This window comes from Vigna unguiculata, chromosome 2, assembly GCF_037176805.1.
Source record: "Vigna unguiculata cultivar grain cowpea cultivar isolate G323 ecotype 2 chromosome 2, ASM3717680v1, whole genome shotgun sequence".
Classification (NCBI taxonomy): domain Eukaryota; kingdom Viridiplantae; phylum Streptophyta; class Magnoliopsida; order Fabales; family Fabaceae; genus Vigna; species Vigna unguiculata.
In genome coordinates, this window is record NC_140793.1 from 28245324 (window position 1) to 28266859 (window position 21536).

General features: G+C 33.1%; 3 protein-coding genes and 1 long non-coding RNA gene across 4 annotated transcripts; 2 read left to right on the forward strand and 2 right to left on the reverse strand.

Moving 5' to 3' along the window:
- Positions 1 to 1704: 1704 nt before the first annotated feature.
- On the reverse strand, positions 1705 to 3231 carry LOC114172966 (protein TORNADO 2-like). The gene is made up of 2 exons (XM_028057136.2): positions 2549 to 3231; positions 1705 to 2391 (listed from the first exon to the last, which is right to left on the reverse strand). The coding sequence occupies exons 1-2, from the start codon at positions 3044 to 3046 to the stop codon at positions 2080 to 2082; spliced, it is 810 nt and encodes a 269-aa protein (XP_027912937.1). The 5' UTR covers positions 3047 to 3231; the 3' UTR covers positions 1705 to 2079.
- A 2282-nt stretch (positions 3232 to 5513) lies between these two features.
- LOC114172050 (RNA-binding (RRM/RBD/RNP motifs) family protein) lies at positions 5514 to 8361 on the forward strand. Its single transcript, XM_028056783.2, has 4 exons — positions 5514 to 5922; positions 6342 to 6440; positions 7110 to 7415; positions 8013 to 8361. The coding sequence occupies exons 1-4, from the start codon at positions 5596 to 5598 to the stop codon at positions 8154 to 8156; spliced, it is 876 nt and encodes a 291-aa protein (XP_027912584.1). The 5' UTR covers positions 5514 to 5595; the 3' UTR covers positions 8157 to 8361.
- A 2916-nt stretch (positions 8362 to 11277) lies between these two features.
- Positions 11278 to 13209, forward strand: LOC114170672 (RING-H2 finger protein ATL52-like). Its single transcript, XM_028056201.2, has one exon. It carries the CDS (start codon positions 11890 to 11892, stop codon positions 12967 to 12969), a length of 1080 nt encoding a protein of 359 aa, XP_027912002.1. The 5' UTR covers positions 11278 to 11889; the 3' UTR covers positions 12970 to 13209.
- Positions 13210 to 16134: 2925 nt separating this feature from the next.
- On the reverse strand, positions 16135 to 20445 carry LOC114173277 (uncharacterized). Its single transcript, XR_003602481.2, has 2 exons — positions 20295 to 20445; positions 16135 to 18035 (listed from the first exon to the last, which is right to left on the reverse strand). It is a non-coding gene; the product is annotated as an uncharacterized LOC114173277 (long non-coding RNA).
- Positions 20446 to 21536: the final 1091 nt, after the last annotated feature.

The window sequence follows — 21536 nt, forward strand, 5'->3', positions numbered from 1 at the left end:
TTTCAAACGACAACATTGTTCATCCGAACGAGTTTCTTCACAATCAAGTTTGTTTCCAAATTTTAAACGAGTTGTTGTCTCCATTTGTTACTCCTTTTTTTCTTGCTTTGTGTATATGCTTGTATGATTTGTATTGCTTTAACATCATTTGGGATTGTATTTGGATGTGACTTGTGTGTTTTATGTATGCTTTTTGATGTGCATCAACACTTGGGGTGGAATAACATGTCTAATATGGAAATTATGCTTTGTAGATGATTACATTTCGTCTTGGTTTTGGGCCGCTCTTACCGGATATTTTGGTTGAATTATCATTATCATTTTAAGTTTAATTTCCTATTTTAACTACCTATTATTAATGGTGAATATTGTAGGTGCATCGGATTGAATTGAATCCACTTAGTTGTAGTGACGAAAGCTTATTATTGGAATAATGATTTAAGCAATTCTGGATTTGAAGTTTGTTGACATTTCTCTTTTAATTTTGTAACATTGGTTGTGTTTTAGATTTTTTAGTTTTGTAATTTCACAACTTAATGCTTTCACTTTATACACATTTTAATTAGAATTATAATTTTTATTTATGATTGAAAAAAAATTGGATTTTTTTTAAGTAAAACCCACCGACCCGTAATGGATCCTGGACTTACTAATAAATGAGTCAGGTTGGGTTGACTCATTAAATGGCCAACCCGTAATGGACCGAGTTAGATTGGATGGCTTGTTTGAACGGCTCTAATACAAAATCAAACTAAAGGTATAATGCATGCAATAATCATTCTATGCAAAAAGAGAAAAAAAATCCTAATTGAAATGTGAATAAGGCACGCAGCAACACAACAAACTCATTAAAATTTTAAAACAATGAAGCCGTGTGTTAGTTTTAAGGTTGAGCGTCAGTTAAGTTGGATTGGGTTTCAGTCCAACTTGCTTAATCCGATATTATCCATATTTAATATGAATACTTTAGTATCAAGTGGGACAAGAGATAATTTACCTTTTTGTCTTCATAAAGCAAAATATATAAGAAATAAAATCATGAACAATAAATATTTAATTAACTTGCTTTTTTATTTAGAAATAAAAAAGAACATGTGAAAGGGTAAAAGATAAACATATAGAAATCATAAGTAAAGCAAGAGATAAAGATAGAGAAAAAATATGTTTCTTATTCTTTATTATATTTAATTTTAAGTTTTATGTATTTTAAGTTTAACTCAATAGAATAAAATTAGCTCTCCAAGGTGAGATTAATCATTAATAGATGGTTCGATAGTGATCCGATAGTAGATAAAACAATTGACCGAATAAACAACAGATCTCTCGATAACAAGCAACACAATAAGCCTAACAAACTAAAAATCATGTTAGGACAGACTCTAATTTATGAATTTGATATCATGCTCAGAAGAAAATTTTAAGCCTAACTCAATCTCACAAAATCAACTTAAAAGGTAATATTTACACCAAATTATGTAGATAATTTTGTCTTATCTCTAATCAGCATGGGACCTGAAACAATTAACAATGTGTTTGATAAAAAGGTTAAAAATCGTGACTTTCAATTGTGAAATGCAAATGTCCAATGTTTATCTAAAAATACATACTGATATCCAATGTTTCATCTTAAAATACAAATTCGGCTAAAATATAATTCCTTTTTTCAAAATGATTGAGAAAGTTAAATTAATTAAAGCAAGTTAGTTTGAATTTGAAAAGGTACATTTTTGGAGCGCCAAAATCCCTCGAAGTAGTATACATTTTAAATGATTCAAGGCCAATGTAACTGCTGCCTCGGTAGTCGAGTATTCAGCTTTCGGTGCTCTCCTCCACAAATCACGCTCACCTCTTAACACCCTTACATTATCAACTTTCAACCTTAATCAACACACCCCACAAAAAACCAACCATCTTTTTTCTGCTAAAATAAGTAAGAGACAAATTCATACATGCATTATGTTTTTCTAAACATAGCCTCAAATAATTGTTTTAAACTAAGTCACCCAATTTCATCACCACAAACTGTTCAGTAAGAAACTTTACCACTAATCAACTTGAACAAAAACACACAGAACCTTCTCAAGTATACCCCTGTTTGTACTTGCGGAAGAGGTCCTCAGTTTTGGCATTCCTAAAGGCACAGCACCCTACCAAATACACCACAATTAGAACAATGACTGTGATGATTAATATCACATTGGCCCTTTTCCACTCCTTCCTAAGATTAGCCAATAAACCACCCTTGCACGAGTCACAGTTGTAGCAAAGTTGTGTTTGATCGTTGCTCCATTGCAGACAATCCATATCTGCTCCTAGGTTGAACGCTCTAATCCAATAGGTTGGGTTCACAAACGTATACCCACATTGCGTTGGTGGCCTGCAACACCCTGACTGCAGAAGATCCAAGCAACAAAAAATGTAAAATAAAGGTAGCTTTTTTTAAAAAGTTCAAGAACAAATGGTTCAAACCAAAGCCATGTTTAGAAGAAACTTGATAAAGTTATATGGTTACTTTGGTTGAGACAAAACAAAAGCATTGAACTTTAACCTGCATGGGCGTTAGATGTGCGTTGAAAAAGTCCTCGGCCATTCTGTAACTCTGGCTGAGTTCAGCACACACGTTGGTTTGGCTAATGCAGCTTCTGATGCGATCCCACTTGAAGGAGCTTCTAACCCTTCGACGAAGGAACCCAGAAAAGTCGTTCATATGATATTGCAAGTAAGCTCTGTCAGCTTCAATGTTGCCATGACCTCGAAGCGTGACCATGTAAACAAAGCCCACCAGACAGACTAAAAGTATCACCAGCACGAGCATGACAACGAGGTACACTACGAGGAGCCAGGTGATTCTGAAAAAGGCTCCAATGCAACCTGCGAGAGCCACCACCAAGATGAGAACTCCGAGGATGATGACGGGCCACTGCAGAAACTGGACGCAGGTGTCTGCCTGGCCGTTTGCTAGCCAGATTCCGGCGCCGATGATCGGGATTGAGAGGATCACGGCCACGAGGTTTATGCATACAATCACATTGTTGCTCGCTGCCATCTTTGTAGGAGAAATGTTTCTGGGTTTTGTTTGTTTCTTAGGAAAACTAGAAGATGGTGGAAAACGAACTGGAGTGAGTGAAGGAGGGTTGGAGAAAGGTTGGATACATTATGAGAACATAAACTAAAATTACTTAATGGTGAGATTAGATGTTTTAGAGGTGTGGGGAATCCTTGAGACTGGGAGCAAAACTTTTTGAAAAGTGATGCCTTGTAAACAGTACAGATTGAGACAAAAATAGGTAAAAAAAAAATAAAAATAGAGGGAAAGATGAAAGTGGGTGCCAGTAATGTGCAATGTATGGTAGAGTGTAGGTCATAGACAGCATCAACAAAAGAATCTGTTTATCATCACTACTCGGGCTTTTCTCTGCATACATGTTGACTTTTCTCACATATCATAAAGACTTTCACTTACATGTTCACATTCTTCCTCTTCCTCTTTCGAATCAGTTCTGCTTTGTGTTTGTATTTTAAAAGATATGATACAGATTAAGAGTTTAAGGTGAGTAGGAAGTTTTACGGGAATAAAAATGACAAAGATAATTAATATATAAGTAGAAAGATCAATAAATTCTCTTTATTAAAGTTTTTATGTTGGAAGGGATGTCATGTTCTTATTCAAGTTTGTTCAAATTTATTGGTATTGAATCTTTTGACATCTTCTTCCATGAAAACGATGATTATCATGATAATAGTTGGGATGAAAAATCTCACAGTAGTATCTTCTTGTATCTAAAGTCATTCGTTTCAAGAAAATATGTCTTGACCATGTTATAAAATAAGAAAATGATATTTTAACTTACTTTTTTTTTATTTATTTTTAACTCGGTATTTCGATTATTATTATATCATCTATTTTGATTTTTTTTAGTAATGTAATATGATGATCAAATGATTATTGAAATGATAGATTAAAAGTGAATTAAAAAAAATGAATTAAAGTATCATTATCTTTTCAAAATAATGGTCACCATTATGTACTCTTAAGAGGTAGGTGTACAAACATGTAAAAACTCACACTTCAGAAAAAGAATGTTAAAAATAAGATAATTTGAAAGTTCCACAGTGAATAAAAATAAGAAAAATAATTAATATAAGTAGAATGACCAATAAACTATCTACTTTTAAGTTTTTTTGGTTGAAATTCACCTCATGATATCTTATATTGGTTCATATAGTTGTTCACAAATTTTTCATGAAAAACCTCACCATACATCATTAGATGAAGAAAATGCCTTTCTCTTGACAATTATGGCTAATTTGGCATCTTGGTTAGGAGAATTGTTTATAGGTTTTGGTTGTCATCTAGAAAACCAGTTGATGAAAGATGAAATGGAGCGACGGAGAGAATCCATAAAAAGGTGTGAATTTTGGATACATAGACTGACGGAGTATTTGTTTATTCATCTCCTTGATACTTGAGAGCAGCTACAGTATCTCAAATTTGCATGTTTTATTTATTTTATTTCTAGTTAAGTGAACCTTAAACCTAAAGTTCATTTAAGATATTATGAAAGCATAATTTAATTAGTTAAAATATAAGAAATCAAATAAATAAGTAAATTTAGACAGAATTAATGATTGAACCAAAATTATATAGATCTCATAAGACAAGGAATGATATGTTTTTATACATTAATTTATTATTGACATATTTACTTATCAGTGTAGCGTATACCGGGGTTTGTTGGGTTCTTGATTTTTTTCACTCTAAAATAAGGTTGTATATATATATTGTATTATATTTGGATAAGAATTTTATTATAACTATAAAATATTATAGTTTTATTAATATTAGAATAAAATTTCAATTTATATATTTTTAAATTAATATTAAATTATTTTATTATAATAACTTAAAACTAATAAAATAGAATATTCATTATAATATTCTATAATATTTAAATAAATAAAATCATTAAAGAAAAATAAAATCTTATATAGAATTCAAATTAAATTTAATTTGGATTTAACATTTGATATTAACCAATATATATTTTTATTGGCATTCATTTTTTTTAATTTATCTTTAAACTAGCTATTATTTTAAATTAAAATAATTAATTTTTTTAAAATAACTATTAATTTAAATGTACTTCTTTTATAATAAAATAATTATTTTATCATTTTTCTCGTAAATCATTATTTATTTTTCAATAAAAGAAAAACACATAGTATCTGCATGTATTTTCACTGACTAAATTAAAAATAGTAAATTAAATCATATATCAAACAGGCACATAATAAATAATTAGTTGTTCTAAATATGTCAGATACACAAAGAGAGAAAATTTTATTAAAAATATAAAACTCATGGATAATTTTCTACATTTTAAAAAGAAATTACTCGCCCACTATTATATTGGTAGGAAATATCTTAGGTAAAGGCTAATACCTGAATCATGAGGAGATTCTTTGGGTTGGGACATGAGATATATATTTTTGTTCCTAAACATAATTCAAAGAAAAAAAAAATAAATCAGAAAGGCTTCTCCTTTATCTCTTTATCCACACTGCGTTGTGTTGTGTTTATACCCAACTTCGAAAATGGCTACTTTAGAATCTGCCCTCACCCTGTTCGCACCCCAACGATTTTCGGATAATTATCGTTCGTCTGCAAAACCACCTCACTCCATTAAGCTCAATGCTTCCACTTCCCTTTTCTTCCCTTCCAAGGTCTCTTTCAAATCTGCAAGACTCTGCTTCCACCTATGCTCTGCTCTGCAAGAGCTACCCACAACAGAGAAAACACCTGACCCAACCCAACCAACTAACAACCTCACCAAGCTTTACGTCGCTAACTTGCCTTGGACTCTGTCGCCGGCCGATATCAAGAACCTTTTTGCCCAATGCGGAACCGTAACTGACGTCGAGGTTGTCATATAACTCTCCCTCTTGCACTTGCTTTTCCATTATGATTTTGTAATGAGAAAATGGGAACTGGGTGTGGTGTTTTAATTTTGAATTTGGATGTTTTTTATTTGTACGGATACGGGTTCGTTCAATTGCCTTGACATAAACAACCCTTGTTAGATATATCCCTAAACCCCAAAGATTAGTTGAGTAGTTGTAAATGAATGAAGTTACTCTTTTGCAGATTGCTCATTTGGCCTATGCAGTAATCCTTTATATGGGTCTTTTCTGACATTCCAAACAGTCATGTTTGTAGCATTATAAGCTTATTTTGTATGCATAATGATACAGTATTGAAATATTCTCTATTAGTTGAGTAATGTTGGCCTGTTTTTATGTATCTTTGTGTAATTTGGAGAAATGGATTTTTATTGTAGTAGATAATAAGGAACAAAAAAGGGAGGCACATGGGATATGCCTTCGTTACTATGGATTCCGGAGAAGAGGCTCAGGCTGCTCTTGATAAATTTGATACATATGTAAGTTGCTGCGATTTTGTTCAATTCACACAATACATATTGATATAGTGTTTTTCTAGGGTGTTCGTTGCAGTTGCTTCCACTGTCTTAATATTTGACTGTTTTCGGGTGAATTGCTAAGATAATTATCCCCTTAAATGGTGACTCCAAATAATGAATTTTTACACCAGCAGTTCCCACTTCCTTTTATTTTCAATCCTGTTAAGCCACCTCCACCTCTTATTTTCCACATTTTTTTTGTTTCATGGTCTGATACTCACATTACAAGAGACTGTGAGTTCAGTTATTTGAGGTCTAACTGAACGTGACATGCAAAAGATTATCTTAATGTTGATTAGTGTGAGAACTACAATGTTTTTTCCATACCTTGCGGCCTCCCATTACGAAAGTGTGATGCAATTAAATGTTTTTTTATGGCCATACAGTTTATTGAACAAAATTTGGCGTCTTTACATAAAAAGGATTTTGCAGTGTGACACATAGTAGGATCTCCTAATAAATTCTGTGTTTTACCTCTGGCAAAGTACTTCCAACATCCTAAGAAGGCAAATTTTAGGGGTCGTACATAGACATATTTTAACTAAATGAAGAGAATATAGAATACTGCTTTGAATATTGCATTCAACTTCATTATGGTAACAGTTTTGTTGACTTAAATGTGTGATTCAGGAATTATCGGAACGGATAATAAGGGTAGAGTTTGCAAAGCAATTGAATAAACCTCCTCCTTCTCCTCCTCCACCTCCTCCAGGTCGTCGTAATCCTAGAGAGACACGACATGTACTTTATGTATCCAACCTAACATGGAAAGCAAGATCTACCCATCTGAGGGAAGTCTTCACTGAAAATTTCAAGACACCAGTTTCAGCCAGAGTTGTCTTTGACAGCCCTGCTAAACGATCAGCTGGGTACGGATTTGTTTCTTTTCTTACTAAGGAGGATGCAGAGGCTGCCATTTCTGCTGTGGACGGGAAGGTAATTATTGTCTTTCTGTCTACTTGCTCTGCTATTTAATGTATGAAATCAATTATTTGTGTTCATCTTTTGTAAACAGTATGTATGCCTTTGAATATCTATGTTTGTAGAAAATAATTTTAATCAAAGTTATGTTGCATAGCATTTTAGGTGTGCATGTTTCATGTTTAAGTTTTTGAAAACTTTCCTATATGTTTCTTGGATACAAATGCACAAACTACTTAAAGGAGACGACTCGAAACTAATGTGTGGACAAGTAACTAGTATAGTTAAAATTTTCCTGCTGTTATAAGATCTAGAGAATAAATAATAGATTTGAAGGTGCTTGAATCTGAAGGAGCATCTGGGTGATCTCACTCATATAGAAACACCTTGGGTGTTTTTATATAAGATCACTCATTTGTTTGTTACTTTATTTAGCCTTCTCCATAGTTCCATCTTTGGATCCTTACATCCAGGTTATGTCCATAGTACTATTATGGCCGAGTTTCTAAAGTCATTAACTTCAACTGAATTTATCAAGTGTGCAAAATTACTGCATTTTCGCATGATTCCTGCTGCAGGAAAATAATTTACTTTTTGCCTGTCCTTCTGCAGGAGTTAATGGGACGACCCCTTCGCCTAAAATTCAGTGAAAAGAAGGATAAGGAAGCTGGAGGTGGAAAAGAGGAAGATCAAATTAAAGATGCTGGAAGTGAAGATGAAGATCAAAGTTCTGATGCTCAACCAGAAGAGTCATAAATTTTAGATATTCATTTACTGGTCTTTGGTCGTGATAAGGGATTCTACGAGCTGAAATTACACCTTATGTGTAAAAGAACTATGATAGATGAATTTTTGCATCCACAATATTTTTCACTAAGGTCGAGTTTATATTATTCCTCTAAAATTTGGGTGAAAACTAAAGAAACTCTTCGATTATAAATCTAGGTTCTGATTTTTTTCACTCCCGTTTTTAAGGGTACTTTAAGGGTTGATAAAACTTCAAAATCATGTCATATAAAACCTCTGCAAAATGTATCATAAGACTAAGTTCAATTCATCATATTGGAACCGTAGATCTCCTCCATCCTGGCATCTTGTATTCTATGATTCCATAATTTGGACCCTTTTTCTTATAAACCTTTCAAATTTGGTGCCAATATTGAGTTTTACATTTTTCCTGTAGTTTGTTTCCATTGTAAGTTTTGGTTCTTATATAAGAAAACTGGAGAGTAGTCTTTTCCAATATTTTCCTATAGCAGTTTTAAGTAGAAGGTCTTATCTGGTGTTAGTGACAATACCATAGCAGTTTTTATAAAACCAAATAGAAGGTATTATTTGGTGTTAGCGACATATGGGGCAAAATCTTTGGTAAACATGTATACATATGGACTAAAACTTATAAATTTCTTGCATAGGAACTAAAGTATAAGGACCAAGTGAATAGATTAAATAAATAAACTTTTGGTACATAGTGAAAACAGTTTCATGAATTCTTACAAATATTTGTAGAACTCGTGGAAGTTGCACAAATTTCACACTTCAAATAGTGCATAGATTCCTTACAAAATTTTATGATCTGCTATTCCCTGAAAAGCGAAACCAAAAGGAAAGTTGCTTCTTTGTGGACGCCAACAGTAACCAAGTGCATATAATTTGACTATTATTATGTTCAATTCTTTGTCTCGCATGTCTAAGTAATTATTGCTCAATCTGCTTTTGACCCAAATTAAAAGATACTACACTTCTTTGTGTTATTTGATTTTTCCAAGCCTTTACAAAATCATACTCTGTTATTTGATTTTTCGCTCAAATGAAAGAAACTATTTACTTTTTTATTTTTAACATAATTTTACGTAAGTTCTTTATTTTATCTTTTTAAATTTTTCTTTCTAGATTATTGTCAATGCATAATAAAGATGAAAACAAAAATATAATTAGAAAAAAAATTATGTTATCTAAAAATTTTAAAAAGGACAGTAAAGAAATAAATTTTCTCATACAGATGTACCATCAAAACTTCTATAAGCAAATTCAGATGTAATTGAACAATGTTACACCTTATTAAGCTTAACAGGCTTAGTTTTCTTGTTACTAAGAAAAATTAAAATGGTCCAAACAAATGAAAAGGAAAAAGATACTCAAGTGACATCAGAAAGAAAAAAAAAAAAAAGTGACTTGAAGGTTTAAAAATGATGATCCTCTTTAGTTTTGATGTTGTCAAAAGACTCAAAAGAGATTGGATCAGGGTTGTCTCGGTTTTTGTGCATATCATTATGTCTCCACATAAATTGAAAAAATGGCTCGAGTCTTGGGCAATTATGAAATTGACGGCACATCATTCAACTCAATAATCTCACCAATTTCAGTCAGCAGAGAAAAAAAGAAGAAACTTTTACTGCTGTAAAGTAAAAATTTTGATGCTATCATAAACATATCCTCTGATGCAGTTTGAGGACATGCAAACATTCGAAAGACACAGAACTGACTGATAAATTTAGCAAACCATGCTTTTACTTACAGAACAAACATTGTTAATTATTGATATTCCTTCAATTAGTTCTCTTAACTAAGGCAAACGTATTAAAGCATGTCAAACAATTATATTAACTTTTCTTATCTCAATATATATTCTCCCACTTATGTCAGAATATATACTCATTTATCAAAAAAAAGTAACATCTTTCTTCTGGGGTGTTTGGAGAAGTCGAATGTGATCTTAAACAACCACTTGAAGTATAATATTTGTCAATGAATCGTTGAAAATTGAAGTGCAGTACAAGGGAAGAGAAATAAAATAAGCTCACATTTTCTTTTGTAGACCCACAAAAGTTCAATAATTCTACTTCTGTAATGTGCAAACTCAGGGTATCATTTAATTTGGAACTTTGTAGATAGGCACAGATCTAACAAAATTGCGTGGCTTCATAAAGAAGGAAACCCGTACGTTCAACAAGTAAGTTGAGAAGAGAAGAAGCGAAAATTGAAGAAGGTTTGGTTGTGTGTTGGGTGGAAAGTGACAACTATATACTTGACTCTAACATGCTTTTAAATGCATACTCTATCTTTCTACAGCACCTTTATTCCCTCAAGAATATATTCTCGTAATCAAGTTGACTAACAATTTATTTAGGTTATCATGTGAATAAAGATTATGGTTGTCGTGTCACTTGGGATTTCATTTTTTATCACCAAAAATTTTGAGAATACTATGGTTTGCATTATGGAGTTAAGTGTAATTATTGGATTGTGTCATTGTTAAGTCATTCCTTTGGTTTTGTAATGTTTTTCGAATCTACTATATTGTTAGACCCATATTTTAACTGTTATCTGTTTTTTATTCCTTTGGTTTTATTTGATCTGAAAAAATAAAACAGCTCCTTGTGTCACATGTATACACTGCTGTATTTGCAAAGTTCGTAACACTATGAATTGTGGGGGAGAGATATTTACTGTTGGATCATGGAGAGAATATATGCAAAGTAGAAGATTGTTGAAGTCTCAGAAAAGAGATATGATTCACAAGGGAGACAATTAAGCACAATATTCAACTGTTAACGTAAGAAGTCTTAGTGGTGTTCCCAACTCATCAATCACTTCTATGCTTTAAGACTTGTTTTTTCTCAAGCCCGAAAATTTTGCAATCTGTTAGCACTCTAAATTGCTCACACCAGTTATTAGTATAGTTGTTTTCTGAATTTTTGGCTTAAATAACAACATAGTGGTTTACACTAGCCTGGTTTAGTTGATACAATGAAAGCGAAAACATTGATTTTCAAACTTATACACTGCTTTGTATTAGATACAGCTAATTCACGGCTACATTGGCTTGGTTGGCACATTAATGAAGTTCTTGAGGTAATTTAGAATAGTGAACAGGTTAAAATAATTAAAAAGAGAAAAGCATTCAATTTTTATACATTCTCAACCAACATTACCTTAGTCTACAAATCATTGTAACCAAGAAAAAGAAACTAGAATGCAGAGAAAGCTAGGGAGAATGGACAAAAAAGAAAAAGAAGTTGAAGGAAAAAAAGTTAAAGTACGCTCATCAGCACCCCCTTTTCCTTGTCTTTGCCCTTCTTTCCATCTAAGCCCTTTGGCCCCTTTTCCACGTTATCTTTCCCCTTTCATAAATTCTAGCAACCATCTCTTTCTTCTTGCCCGGATCAATCTGTAAGACCATTACCCTTTCTTCCTTGTATGTTACTCATCATTGTTTATAAGATACAGATTCTGCTAATCTCATGCATATATATAAGTTTGCTGCCTGTAGATAGATACTTCAGTTTTGGTTTTGTAACTTCTCCACTTGTTTCTACCCTTGTTTGAAGGTTCCATTGTTTTCTTGTCACTCATAATTATAATCTTCTATTATTCATAGCCAATCTTTTTCCTGCAACAATCACTTACCATAGAAGGAGAAAATAGAAACCATGTTCATAATATACTGCTCCTGAGTCCCAACTTCTAAGCTTCTCTTCTCTCAACAATGACTTCTCTTGGCAACCCCAAAAGCTGGGTTCCATACATGAACAACAAAGACTGCTCTCAAGGGTTTTGCAGCTTGTATTGTCCACAGTGGTGTTATGTAATCTACCCTCCTCCTCCTCCCTTTGAATTTCCCGCTGATGATTCAAGTCCAAATTTTTCTCCTCTAGTAATCGCTGTCATTGGGGTCTTGGCCAGTGCTTTTCTTCTTGTGAGTTACTACACCTTAATATCCAAGTACTGTGGCAGCAGAGAATCTTCACAGAGCGAAGATCACGAAGAAAACGCTGAATTGGAAGATGATCACAACCCTTCGCTCCACGAGCCATGGCATGCTCCAACCATTGGGTTAGACGAGGCTCTGATTAAGTCCATAACAGTTTGCAAGTACAAGAAAGGCGATGGGTTGGTTGAGGTCACAGATTGCTCTGTATGTCTCAGCGAGTTTGAAGATAATGAAAGTGTGAGACTCTTGCCGAAATGCAGCCATGCTTTTCATCTCCCTTGCATTGACACGTGGCTCAAATCTCACTCTACTTGCCCTCTGTGTCGTGCTAGCATATTCACCTTCAATGCTGCAGCACTTCATGTGGCTACCCCGGTCATAGAATTGGGCATTGGAACTTCAGAAAACCAACATGCAGATGAACATGTTGCTGTTACTACAAGGGACAGTGATTTGGATGCAGTGGAAGGAGAAGCCTCACACGGTGAAGCAGTTTCGAAGACTGCATTGCGTGCTTTGAGTGATCTAGGAAATTTGAGAGGAAGGCACAGTGTGATCGAGATTAGAGATGAAGAGTATGATTCCATCAGAAGAACAGTTTCTATGGATCATTCATTTCAAAGGGGTAGTGGTCTTTCTGTGGCTGATGTTCTCCATTTGAATCAAGAGCGTGAAGGATGTTCCAATGGGGCTGGCCCTTCAAAGTGTTCAAGAGGTGAAAGTAGCAAGTCTAGCCATAGAAGAAGGGTTTTGCATTATGTTTTGAGTCCAATTACAATGAAGAGGTCATTCTCTAGTGGAAGATTCTCCCTTAGCAGAAATGGCAGAGGAAGGCAATGGGTTCTTCCTCTCTGAGCAATACCTTTGCCTTATTTTTGTTTTATTATGATGATGATGAAGATCATGAGGTTTAACTAAATTTTTGAGTGAAGAGCTTATATTGTGAAGTATAATTGAATCCTTATGTGGTGTTTTCATCAGTGTGATATTAGTAGTAGCTGAAATCAACACTCTTTTTTTCTTTTCATGTATATCTTTTTGAGTTTGTATTTTAATCAGTAAAGATTAACTGCTATGTTTCCCTTGTGTTATTAACTTGAAGGTTTCTGTAGGATGCATCAAACACTTTCTATCAAAATATCTGCAAGGGTTTTACTGTTAAGAAAACTAGAAATCATAAACTTAGTATATTAAGTAATTGAATGTATTTGATTATGATTATAGATAGAAATAAGTGATGTGAAGATTATCCATTAACGTGAAAATGATGTGTGCTTTATGAATTTTATGACTGTGCAAACAATGTTCATCGTTTTCATATCCGCTTTTGTTACCCAATTACTAGACCGTAACACTGCGTGTGACAGAAAATTCAGAAGTACACTGATAAGGTGTCAAATCAGCAGTGACAGAATTGGTATCAAGGACCGTAACCCTCTGCATTATTAGCGGTCCTTAAAAATAATTGTGTCGACCTTTAAAGGTATGAAATCAAATAAAAAATCATTCATTCACACTTCTGAGAGTGGTTGGAAAACGTGTCGTAATTCTCCACATGGTTATTGAGGGATAAGTCTTGCAAAATTGCAGCACAAAGTGAGGATTTCGAAAGAATACCGAAGCATGATGATATCAGTGATTTGAGAAATTCGAGTCAATCGAGATATGTCTTATTAATATTAGTAAATATAAGTTTTGTATGATGACATTTTCAGCACATAAATTAATTAAAGAAAACAAATATAAATGTAGTAAACAATATATTAAATAATAAATTAATTTCAAACTCATGCCATGTTCTTTTATAGGAGAAGACTTACAATATGTTTTGATGTGTCTTTTTAAAAACAGTTAGAGAAAGAAAAAAACGTTCTTAAAATTTAAAATTAGTACGTGTATAAATTAAGATAAGCTTTTAGGGAAGTTGAGGAAATAAACTTTTAGTAGTTAAATAAAACATAATATTAACCTTTAGACAATTTTCTTAATTATCTATGCCTTGTAAGTGTTTTGGAAGAAATTTATTTAGATATAACGAAACTATTTGCAGAGCCCATAAACAGCTTAACTTTAGGGGGGAGGGAAATGATTGATGGATATATGATTTGAGGGACTTACAGAAGTTGATATAGGTGCAAATATAAATGTTGACGTTTTCTATACTTTTGGGCTTTTGGCCTGGATTTGTTAAGACGCAAACAAAAAAGTAGGGGCTTCTCCATGCAATTCCAATCACTTCTGCATTCCTTAAATTTTTTTAAATTTCCACTTTGTTCCTAGTAAAAGTAATTACCTTTTTTCTCTATTAATGATTCACTTCCAAATTTTTTTTCCTCCAATTTTTTTTTCTAACGGATATCAACAATTAGTACGTTGTTTTGTTCTGTCAATATCTAATATTATAACTTTTTTTGTTTATGAATGTCAACATCAGTTCCAAAACTTCATTTTTTTATTATTGGACGTCACATATATAAAAAATGGATTTCAAAAACAATTTATATATAATATATATACACCGGACGTAGACATCCATATATATATATATATATATATATATATATATATATATATATATATATATATATATATATATATATATATATATATATATATATATGTATATATATATATATATGTATATATATATATATATATGTATATATATATATATATATGTATATATATATATATATATATATATATATATATATATATATATAAATGTTTTCTTTTCTTTAACTTTATTATTTAATTTTCTAATTCATTCTTTTTTTACTTTCATTTATACTATTAATCTTTTTAAAATTGACTTTTGCTATAATTTTTTTATTTTTTTATTATATATTTTAAAAATAAAATAAAATATTTATATATATATATATAATTTATTTTTATATAAAATTAAAAACATAAATAATATTTTGAAATAAATTAAATTAAAAAATTAACTTATGATACAAACAAATAAAAAAATAATATATATATTATTGTTTCACTTACACTTTATTTTTTAACTGTTAATTTTTTTAAATTTATTTGTATTGTAATTTTTAATTTATTTAACTTAGATTTTAAAAATAAAATAAAATATTAACCTATATATATATATATATATATATATATAACTTAGTTTTATATAATATATTAAAAATAAATAATACTTTGAAATAAATTAACTTAAAAAATTAATATTTTAATAAAAGAAATAAAATAAATGAAAAATATATATATATATATATATATATATATATATTGTAATTTATTTTCTTATTTTATAAAATTTTATAAAATTTATTTTTATTTTAATTTTTTGATTAATTAATAAATATTTTAAAAGTAAAATAAAATATTTATAAATTTTATAACAAAACATAAAAATAAATTAAAAATAAGGCAAAAATATATATATGTGTATATCGGATGTCGACATCCAGTATATAGAATTTTTTAAATATATGTTAACCGGATGTCGACATTACAAAAAAAAAATTATGTATCACACATAGACATCCGTAAATGGAAAAAATATAGTACCAGATGTCGACATCCGTAAAATAAAATAAGATACTGAATGTCGACATTCATTGGAAACAAAATTGGGGTGAATATGTTATAGAAAGTAAAAATGTAGTTATTTTAAACTGAAGAGCAAAGTGAGAATTTTAAAATATGTTGGGTGTATAGGAGAAGTGGTTGGAAATGCAAGGAAAAGCACCAAAAAATAGACAGGTTTGAAGTCATTCTAAATCCAGTGTTAATAACCATTTAAAACTCTTCATAATTATCAAAGGCTTTCTGATGAAAAATGTTAAGTCTTTTTATATACTTAATATTAAATATTTTTCAATTTGGAATTGTTTATAACACATTAATTTTTTCTTTCATCTCGTTCTCTGTATTTCTTGCATTTTAAATATATAACTCACTGCATTTATTATTGTCTGTAACATCTCATCTAATAAATAAACTTTAATAACAAAACATATTATAATAAATTAGACCAAATAGTAGAAAATATATCAGAATTTAACCATAGTTATCCAAAATATATAGGAAAGGAAAGATCAAGGGCACAAAACAATGTCATAAAGGTGTTTCATAAAGTAAAACAGTTTAATCACGGAATGCTCACAGAGCAAGGAATTACAAAAAACACAATTCCAAAAGGTACTCAAAAGAGCGATAACAAATAAGATAAGCCTAGTATAAACAACTACATCTCTATTATTTGCACGATCGCCAAGAATCTCCATATCTACTCACACCAACATTTGTAGGTAGTCATTGCAAAAAGGAAAATCAAAACAAGAAAACATAACACAAACAGGAAAAATGTAAGCTACAAAAAATGATTTTAACATATAAATAAACAAGCAAATTATTAAACACAAACAACATGTGATGGCAAACGATAAAAGACCCTCTAACTCAATTATTCAGATATGTGTCATGAAATCAGATTCCTTAGTTGCTTGCACTTGTGGTGGTCTCTACTGCTCTACAGAGCCATTGCCAATGGGTTTCACCGTACCACACACAAGGTTAGTCCATGATCATCTAAGACCATTATCCTTCCAAAGAATATGATCTCCTGCTACTCTCACCACATGAACTAGTCTACTCTATGTAAGTCTGATTGATTCATTAGAATATCACAATGCAACCTTACTTGAATTCTTAAGCCACTACACACACAACTTTATCATAAAAGGGGTTTCTCCATGAAATTCCTACACAATCCACATTTTATCTCAAAACATTATCATCTCATGCCAAAAATATGAAATACAGTCCCAAATGCCAAATTCATACATGCACAACATCATACATCATACTTAAGGAATCAAACCGCCAATCAAAGAAGGGAGCAAGTAATGAAGCACATCCTTGCACCAGTCTCGCTCAAGCTAGAAGCATTTGCTGAAGTGACAAAAGTTCTCTCGCTTAAGTTAGGCATTCTCGTCTAGGCGAGAGCTCGAAGAGTGGACACTGTGAGATTCTACTAGTTCTCACTTAAGCGAGACCTTTTCGCCTGAGCGAGATTGCTCTTCGCTCACAACTGAAGTTTCTCGCCTGAGTGACAACTCGAAAAGAAGCAGAGCTGAGTTTTTGCTACTCTCGCTTAGGCGAAAGCTGCTCTCTTGGGCGAGAATATAAGGTTTCTCACCTGCTCACGCATGCAAATCAAGAACACAAGCAACACAACACCCAACTCATTTCCATACAACTCAAACATCAAACCGTCATTGAAAACATGATTCAGAAACCAGAAAACATGCAATACTATTAAAAATCTTTGAATCCTAGCTTCCCTTACCTTGAAACTGCTATTACTCGTGAGTGGAAGGAAACTCAAGACCTAAAACAACTTAAAGGAGCTAAAAACAGAAACACAAGTAGACAAAATGAGGCTCTAAGGAGGTCCCCAAGACAGAACCAACACTATGAAACTGGAAAAGAAGGAACAAGAAGAAGACTCGATGTCCTTGACGTACGCAGAACTAGCGGACGTTCTATCAGGTCGGAGGGGAAATCCACAGTGGCCCTAGCTCAGCTTTTGTTTCAAAAAGAGGAGAAAGAAAGTGAGCTCTTTGGATTTAGAAGACAGAGTGGAAAGTAGGTGAGCAATTGAACAGGTTCCTGGGAAAAACAAGTGGGTGGTGTAACATACCTCCAGGAATATTACTTGGAAAAATAATAATAAAAGGAAAACATACTCATATTCATTAAACATAATTTCCCAAAAAGGTAGGAAATTTAAAACTTCAGTTATATCTTACATCACACATGATTTAAAATTTATCACAGACCACTCATAGTTTTAAAACATAATAAAAACATTTAACAGAAATCTTCTTGAAACATCCCATAGACCCCTCTCCGTGCCTATGTAGCTCCTGGCTCACCTGCATCAGTATCTGCTCCCGGAAAAATTTATCCGATCATCGTCACACACACAAACAGATAGGGTGAGCTATGCATATATAATGAATAAATATGAGAAACCCATACCCAAAAAAATTTCATAATCATTTATATTTAAACCTTTCAATTCCCTCTCACTCAAGATCCATTATGAGTGACATGCACATGCTCTTGGTCTCGGGATTTCTTGTGCTCCCACGAACCTTCCCGCTCGTGGTCAAACCTACGAACCTAACTCGTTCGTAGTCCTACCCTACGGACCTCCCCGTCCGTAGTCAAACCATCCGAACCTCACCCGCTCAGACCATGACACGCATGCAATCACCATACTATGGACCTCCCCGCCCATAGCAGCACCAGGACTAACTTGTCCATTATCCCATCATGCGGTCCCAACTCATCACGAACCTCCCCGCTCGTAACCTCATCCGAACACATCCCGGACCCACTAAGAACTTAGTCCTTAAAGCTCAAAGGTTAGCACAACAACCTGCCGCAGCAGAAAATAAAACACCGACACTGCCTAGGCAATTGTCAAGTGGAACAACTTCACTGACCGCCTGGCACCACACTCAGCGCTGCTAGGCGCCAGGTTACAGGTACCAAATCAGAAACAACTTCACTTCGCCTGGCGGTAACAAACAACCCGTCAGGCGCCACACATCCACACAACAATACAAGCATCGAATCTCGCCTGGCGAGACCAACCACTAAGGCCAGGCGCTGGCCTAAGGAAGTCCAGAATTTAGAATACTCATTTACAAAACAATGTCAACATTACTAACAGACACCTATTACAGTTTTATCAATAATTTTCTCTACATATGTCTAATTGAGGTGATTCCTTTTTGGTTAGAAACTGGACTTCCATATCTTTAATTTGACTACCAAACCACTATTTTTGGAGGTCTAAGCTATTGGCAATTTAAAAACGAAAATCAGGGATCCTCCAGCGTTTTTCCAGCTTTCCCGTCCCGACGTCTGCTCACTGTTTCGATCGTTACGTTTTCCATAGACATCCAAATGAGTTGATTCTTGTTGGGTTGGAAACTAGACTTCCGTAGCTTTAATTTGACTATTCATACGAAATTTTTTAACGTTCGAACAAAGAGCAGTCCTCATTGTAAAGTGACGAAAAAGTTTAGTTTAATCAAAACTTTAAAATAATTGAATTTGTTTATTCTGGATTTGGTTGCCACCACGAATCCTATGAAGAGAATTCCATTAGTTTGACTTTACTTTCATTCAAAAAGGTACTGACGCATTGTTTACAAAGAAAAGAAAAGAATGAAAGATTGGCTATGCATTTAAGGTGGTATGCCTAAAACATAAGGCATGGAAACAAAATGTCGTGTGGGTCCGTATCTTCTCTTACTCTTGCATTATCACATTGCTAAGAGACCAAAGCTGCACCCCATACCCTTTGCATGCCCGTGGGCCCCTCCCCAAAATAACACCACCTTAACCAAACCATGGGAAGAATAAAGAACCCTTGTATTCATGTGATATCTAATAAAAAAGAAATCTTGGTCCCACCTGGACACTATACAAAGACAAAATCTAATCCCCAATCTAGATATAGGCTACGTCCCCATAAGGTCTCCACTCCAAAAGCATCGCAAAACCATTTCTCTATTGGTATGAAGCTATAATAACAGTATAACTACATCACTTGTATATGCGCATATTCAACGTCGCACCATACCGAACAATTGGAAATATACTGCACGACCCATCACTATAGACAACCCCACAATTTGAGAGGTTTGACACCCTTCATGCTAGGTGACTGCAGACGTTTTCCTGGTGTCAAAGCTCATCCTCACACAACACTACAAAACTCGAAATCAGGAAACTCGACCATCGATCAAACTTCTTCCACGTTTTAACCGCGTACATGAAGAGAAATGAAAAGAACACAACATTTATCACCCCCTCATCGGGAAAACCGCGTTCATCACGCAGCAACCCAGACCCAACGGTTACTGTCCCAAAACAGACCGTAAAGAGACCCAACTTGGCCCATGTCACAACGATTCCACATAGGGAAATTTTAAACATCACGCCAAGCAGAAAGAGATAAAATCATAATAATCACAAGAATAGGGTCACCAAGCAGATTTAATACTACGAAAATCACATTCTTTATTGCTTGATTATCACAGTCAGACTCTCTCAAATCACATACAACAAGCATCAAGAGAATAAAGGACAAATAAAGATTTAAAGACACAATTTGCAGCTCCCCTAACCTGGAACTAAGCTTCCAAGGAGTTCCTTCAATGGTGGTCTAATTTTCAGGTCTCCCTCTCTTCCACACTTTTCTGCACTGCATTTTTTTTTTCAGACTTCCCTTCCCATTTTTATGCAAATTTTCGTCCAACTGCAATGGAGGCTCATCAATGCCACCCCCATCTATGCCTAGGTTCTGAATATAATAAAATAATAAAAAAAAATAATAAAATAATAAGAAAATGTGGAAATTGAACTTCTCTGGCCAAGGTTCGAAGTAAAGACCATAGGTTTCCCCCTCTCACGCTCCAACCACTTAGCCATTCCACTTTTATTACTAAATATGTGTATACAATAAAATATAAATTATAGTTCCGTTTTCTCTTACTTAAAAGAAAACATTAAAACTCACACAATTTACATACATAGGACTTGCACCCAAGTCCTCACACACAACCCCAAAGTACTCTCACCACTTGAGCTAGTACTTTGCTACATCATGTTAGTCCAATTAACGCTATTGATTTCTTCCTAGATATAAATTAAATATTCATTCTTTATTTGAATTTTTTCTCGGGTCTTACAGGTGGGCTTCACACTATCCTTCTTCCAAAATGAAGTGTATATAATTTTTTCAATAATAATGTTAATTAAAATTATAATTAAAGAGAATAACAATACTTTGATAATATTTATTTTATATGCAGATAATTTATAAGTTATCTATAATGTATCCACGGATTATTAATAACCATAAATCTGTTGGTATAGTGTCTGTTTGTAAATTTTACCGTTGGATACCGAAATTCATCGGTAATTATCAACAATCACAAAATTATTGAAGATTTGTCAATAATTACTAATGGATTTTATTCGTCAATAAAAATTGTAATTGAGTTCTTTTTCTTCCTTTACCTTTTCCTCTTCCTCTTCGTTTTTTTCTTTTTTTTATTCTCTTCTTCTTCTCCCTCCCCTTCTCTTCTCCTCACCACGCCTCCATAATTGTTACGTCTTGTACTATTGTCACTACCTCTCTAGCTCATCTACTTGTCCTCCTCATCCTTTTTCTCATCTTGTTCCTCCTCGTCTTCTTCGTCCAACTCTGATCATCATGGCCGTTGCGCTTTTGCTGTTGCCATTGGTTTTAGCTTCTTCTCCTCATCTTCTTCCTTCTCTTTTTATTCTCACCCATCTCCTCTTACTATATAAAAAATGTCATAAGATAGTAAGAAATTTATCGTTGAACTTACTAAAGACAAAGT

What these genes read in the sequence shown, in the direction of transcription:
- LOC114172966 (XM_028057136.2), bottom strand. Translation starts at nt 3,046, where the DNA reads ATGGCAGCGAGCAACAATGTGATTGTATGCATAAACCTCGTGGCCGTG. An exon ending in CACATCTAACGCCCATGCAG is followed by an intron (nt 2,392 to 2,548) that starts GTTAAAGTTCAA and finishes GATCTTCTGCAG; the next exon opens with TCAGGGTGTTGCAGGCCACC.
- LOC114172050 (XM_028056783.2), top strand. Translation starts at nt 5,596, where the DNA reads ATGGCTACTTTAGAATCTGCCCTCACCCTGTTCGCACCCCAACGATTT. An exon ending in GAACCGTAACTGACGTCGAG is followed by an intron (nt 5,923 to 6,341) that starts GTTGTCATATAA and finishes TTATTGTAGTAG; the next exon opens with ATAATAAGGAACAAAAAAGG. An exon ending in TTGATAAATTTGATACATAT is followed by an intron (nt 6,441 to 7,109) that starts GTAAGTTGCTGC and finishes TGTGTGATTCAG; the next exon opens with GAATTATCGGAACGGATAAT.
- LOC114170672 (XM_028056201.2), top strand. Translation starts at nt 11,890, where the DNA reads ATGACTTCTCTTGGCAACCCCAAAAGCTGGGTTCCATACATGAACAAC.